The 5,372-nt window shown below is 43.3% G+C and overlaps 1 protein-coding gene across 1 annotated transcript; it reads left to right on the top strand.

Moving 5' to 3' along the window:
- Positions 1 to 1,275: 1,275 nt before the first annotated feature.
- Positions 1,276 to 2,921, top strand: LOC115743972 (GRF1-interacting factor 1-like). The gene is made up of 4 exons (XM_030679017.2): positions 1,276 to 1,457; positions 1,871 to 1,947; positions 2,054 to 2,135; positions 2,267 to 2,921. Exons 1-4 carry the CDS (start codon positions 1,410 to 1,412, stop codon positions 2,669 to 2,671), a joined length of 612 nt encoding a protein of 203 aa, XP_030534877.1. The 5' UTR covers positions 1,276 to 1,409; the 3' UTR covers positions 2,672 to 2,921.
- The last annotated feature ends 2,451 nt before the right edge of the window (positions 2,922 to 5,372 follow it).

Genomic DNA, 5,372 nt, shown 5'->3' with positions numbered 1-5,372 from the left:
ATTCAGGCCAAGACATGGGAGCCGGTAGATCGCGAAAGATATCAAAGACTTGTTGGAAAGCTCATCTATCTTTCTCATACACGTCTTGATATTGCCTATGCGATCATTCTTGTAAGTCAATTCATGCATGATCTATATACTACTCATATGGATATTGTGACTCGAATTCTTCGTTACTTGAAAGGCACACCGGGTAAATGTATATTGTTTCGGAACCATGGTCATTTGAAGGTGGAGGCATTTACTAATGCAGGTGGGGCCGATAGTGTGGATGACAGGTGATCTATGTTAGGTCATTGTTCTTATGTTGGAGGTAACCTAGTTACTTGGCAAAGCAAAAAGCAAGACGTTGTTGCTAGATCAAGCACAGAGGCTGAATTCCACTCTATGGTTTAGGGCATGTGTGAATTATTATGGGTTTAGAAACTTTCGGATGATTTGGGATTCCGAGTTCAGAAGCCATTAATGATTTACTCCGATAGTAAATCCGCTATCGGTATTTCACATAATCCCGTCCAGCATGATAGGACTAAGCATGTGGACATTGACCAAAACTTCATCAAGGAAAAGCTTGATACAGGAGAATTTTGTACTCCATTTGTTCAATTCTCAGAACAGATCGCAAATATATTTACTAAGGCGGTGAGCAAACAAGTATTTGATTATCACGTGTTCAAGTTGGGCATGCGCGACATCCATGGGCCAACTTGAGGGGGGTGTTGTAATATTTGTTCTAGAGTTAGATCCATAATTAGTGGGCTAATTGATGGAATATCATAAATTTCATGATTAGTGGGCTAGTTAATGGGATTTCATATTTTGAGGGATTTGATTGTCACATTGTTAGGGATCTTATTGTACGTGATTGATTCCTCTATTAATATAAATATGGGATGATGCTCTAAGAAAAAGATCATCGATCCATTCCAAAAACTTCTTTCTTTTTGCGTAAAATTCTTCCACATCTAACAATGTAGCTTTCTTGTCGAGGCTTCCACTCGGTCTGGTTGGTCTAGTTTGGTCTAGTTTGTCCTAGCGAAATGAACTCACGCACTTTGTAATTGTGGTTGTTATGGTTCTTACCTATTTAAGTACACTTAGACCTCTAAGTTTATGCATTATAATGCAGGATGCAAGTGCCAGGTCAAGTATTAGGTGTGTCCATGGGATGACATTGATTAAGATACGCAATTGAATGTGCATCGGTTTAGTCATTGCTAGAGAGACAGAGAAAGAGGAGAGGGGGGGGTGGGGTGGTTGACAAAGACATCTCTGTCATCTGCTCGTTGGTTTCTTGACTCTCAGAGAGAGAGAGAGAGAGAGAGAGAGAGAGAGGGTGTGTGTGCTTGTGTGAGCTTTTAAGAGAAATACATGAGTAGCACCTGATGCAGAACTAGAAGGAGCTCCTAATGGCATCTTACTACCCCAACAACGTCACTACTGATCACATTCAACAGGTTCCCTTCTCCACTGTCTGTGTCGCTCGGGTTCTCTTCTGCCTTTCTTTTAGCTAGTCTTCACTTTTAAGTCTTGTAGTAGTCTCCTGTCTTCCATTCTTGTTTTATGGAAGCATACTTTCCAATGTTGGCATTTCCCCTGCATGAAGATTATGCTAAGTAAATTCAGATCAAAGTTGCTGTGGACTAAAAAAATCTTGTTTTTTCTTCTTTTTCTGCTAGTGCTAATGGTTGGTTATTGACTTGAAGATGTTCAAGAACATCTCCGGATCCTTCTTACCCCCAATTTAGCACCTCAAATGGAACATCTTTTCCCTCAAAAAAGGGAACATTTCCTTTTTCTACAGTAGTTGGTTTGTGCTATTGTGTCTTGTGGCACTCATGATGTTGTTGCTCCACTTGAATGCATGCAGTACCTAGATGAGAATAAGTCCTTGATTTTGAAGATCGTCGAGAGCCAGAATTCGGGGAAAATGAGTGAATGTGCAGAGTAAGCAATGCCTTCACTCGCAGCTTTACCGAGATGAAGGTTGGAATAATTTGAAACTCTGTACTAATATTCTCATTGGAATCGCTTTCGAACTGTTGTTCTGCAGAAACCAGGCCAGGCTGCAGAGGAACCTCATGTACCTAGCAGCCATTGCTGATTCTCATCCACCTCCAAACATTCATCCACAGGTAAGCGAGTAATTTATTCCGACCCCTGGGACTAAAGTTAGCATTTCGTTAGTTTTGATCAAGTCATCATGTTTTAGCCCCTTGAGACGCCTGGCCTTAATCTAAAGAACCCTGACTTTGTAATCTTGCAGTTTTCTTCGAGTGGCGTTATGCAGCCAGGAGCGCAGTACGCGCACAACCAGCAAATGATGCCGCAGGCGCTCGCGACGATGCGAGCCTCCATGCTCTACCAACAGCAGCCTTTCTCGGCACTGCAGCAGCAGCAGCAGCTCGGTGCAAGCTCCGGCGGAGGCACGGGATTCAACATCCTCCACAGCGAGGCTGGCCATTCAGGCATCGGCCGCTCGGCATTTGGCGTCGGAGGTGGAGGGTTCCCTGAATTCACACACGCATCGACAGGAATGTCCAGCGGGAGCAAGAACGATGTGGGCAGTGCGACTTCTTCCGAGGGCCGAGGAGCAAGCTCACTGAGCGGCCCGGGTGGCGGCGATGGAGAAACCCTTTACTTGAAAGCAGCAGATCATGAAGGGAATTGAAAGGTGAGGATGGCAAACGCTCGAGCCCACACGAGGCCCGATGCTAGCTAGCTAACTTGCTTGTTTGGCTTCTGCACAAAAAAGACTGGTTCATTAGCTTTATGTTGTTCTTGTTTTCCTAGGTAGATGTTGCATTGAGTGCTGTAAATTCTGTACGTTGAATTGAATCACTATGTGCTTTTGCTCTTGGTTGGCCAACTTCGTTTCTTTCCGTTGCTGAATGTGACATCTTGAAGCTGCTGTTCTTTATGATCTTGACCTTTGAGCCTGAATCAAAGTTTGATCATGTGAACGTCGTCTCAGCCGCGAAAAAGATCGACTCGGGCAAGTTCATCATAAGGAAGCGAATCTCATCGGCCAGCTAATTCTTTTGCTGCAATTTAGGATGACGATATCGACAAAACCCAGCAATGGTCCCGCAACAGGATGGGGAACGGAAGCAGGAAAATGTGTAGAGGCGATGGGTCTATTTGTTCGACTTGTCGAACCACGAGCGTCCAGGATCTGCTCGGCTTTAATCAATGACTTGCAATTAGGACAACTAGTTACTTCCGACATTGTTAGAGTCTTATCATTGCTTGATGAATAAAGAGGTCGGATTTGCGATGTTCAAACAAAGGTAATCTGCCCCCAAGAAAAACTCAAACCATAACAGGACACCCAAAGGCAAACTCCAAACACAAAGGCACAAAAGTGACAGGTTCTTTTGGCCATTGAAACATCCAACACAAAATTGACAGGTTCAAAGGCCATAAACAATTAAACATCATGTGAACACCATCTAATAGTAAAACCCGAAGCTTCACCAGTCTTGCCCGTAATTCTTTCGACGATTCTTTCGCTCTTGCGTCATGTTCAATTGCTTCGATTTCACTTCATTTCACCAGGAGTATTAGCAAGTACTGTAAAATTTGTAATGTTATTTGTAGGACACTTGCAGTTGCCATGCTCAATCTTGGCAATCCTCTCATTGAAATGCTGACCGCTAAAACAGCTTGACTCTTATTTATACAGCAACAATCATCTTATCCACAACAACTTGTCATAGAAATTGAAATGGCAGCTACTTCATTGTTTTTTTTTTTAATTAAACATGTATTTCCGGTTTAAACTCCCTCCTCTGATCATACATACAGACATTGGGAATGAAACCCCAACAAGCCTTCTGAGCACTCTCTCCAGAAGACACCTTCATCCAAGAGCCCATTGAAAGGCATAGGGCATGAAACACAGCCCTGCTCCGACATAGTCTTCTGGGATTGCAGATCACTCTGGACCAAACCCCGGCTCGCGTTCTCGCCATACTCGGGGAACCCCCCGGCATCGGAGTCCTTGCCGGTCAGTTCCTGGACGATGGCGCGGAACTCGGAAGCGTTGCTGGCCTTCACCATGACCGGGCTCGAAATGTACTTGATCTTCGGTGGCTTCTTCTTGGTTGAGTTGGTGGGTTTCTGGCTCTTAGCTGTTGTCTGGTTAAAATTGAGCTTGCCCATGAATGATGTGTATGTGTGGGGGAAGAAGAGATGGAGGAGCAGGCTCTCTAAATTACACAGAGGCACCAAATTTATAGATGCTCTAGCCAGGGGCAGATTGAGCAGCCGTGGAAGTACAGACATTATCAAACAGTGAAACCCAGTGGAGCTTCCGAGAAATGGGCATCCAAGATGAGACAAAACTGGAAAAAAAATGCGTTAAATTTGCATGACCCGATGACCATGCAGAATAGTGACCAAAATTCCAAAAAGTCTGCCATCGCACCAGCTTCTTCAAAGGGCTTCATGTCTTTTCCAAGCAAGCAACGGCAAACCGTCACTAACCTGAAAACTATATAAATGTATATAGATTGTGGCCATAGGATGGGTTAATGTCGTTCACTTTCGAGAGTGACGATGCAATGTCGTCGTTATATACACGAAGTGCGGGGTTCGACGATGCTCTGGTTTTGTCTATTTATGAATTATTTCTTATAAGAAAAATGCTTGCAAAGGTTTAAATATACAGAAGGTGGTGTGCAAAATTCGCCGTGACAATGACAAATCAACTACTAGAATCTTCGATTTGTGACAATTTTATGCAGATAAAATGAGGGGATGATGACAATGTATAGTCGTTGGTTTTCATTGTAAGTCTTCATCAACCCACGTGCAAGAATACGTCGCTCTCATCAGTCAAAGATCCAATTTGCTGGTCTCTCTGACCGGATATAGTAGAATTTTAGGAAGCCGTTCTAGATTGATTGGTGATTTTTCATCGATTCCTGCGAGCTACGACGTCGTGCGCAAGCCTGGAAAGTGGGTCTAGAATTCAATTCATGTGGCCAACTAGAAAGCCTTCCTTGCACACCGCCTTGCAAGCATGTGTCCACATTGATACAATGAAAATGTCTAAAGGGATGATCCAATCACCAATTATCCTATTCCTTGGATTATTTAAAGAGCTTTCTCATGCGGGTCCCCCAAAATTAATTTGTTCATGCAACTTTGATTTAACAATAATTTCACGGCGGTTTCAATCCCCTATCATATAGGCTACGTTTGGTTGTCGGGATATAAGCATGGCATAAAATATTTTATCATCTCCTATTTGGTAGCTGTCTAGAATAGGATAAAGGTATATAACCAAGATAAAAAAATCCCACGGAAGAGGGTGTGATAGATCAAGATAAGATTCCTCAAGAGAGCATATTCGAAAAGACTTAGGT

The sequence above is a fragment of the Rhodamnia argentea genome, chromosome 1 (assembly GCF_020921035.1).
Source record: "Rhodamnia argentea isolate NSW1041297 chromosome 1, ASM2092103v1, whole genome shotgun sequence".
NCBI lineage: Eukaryota > Viridiplantae > Streptophyta > Magnoliopsida > Myrtales > Myrtaceae > Rhodamnia > Rhodamnia argentea.
This window is presented reverse-complemented; position numbering and strand designations above follow the sequence as displayed.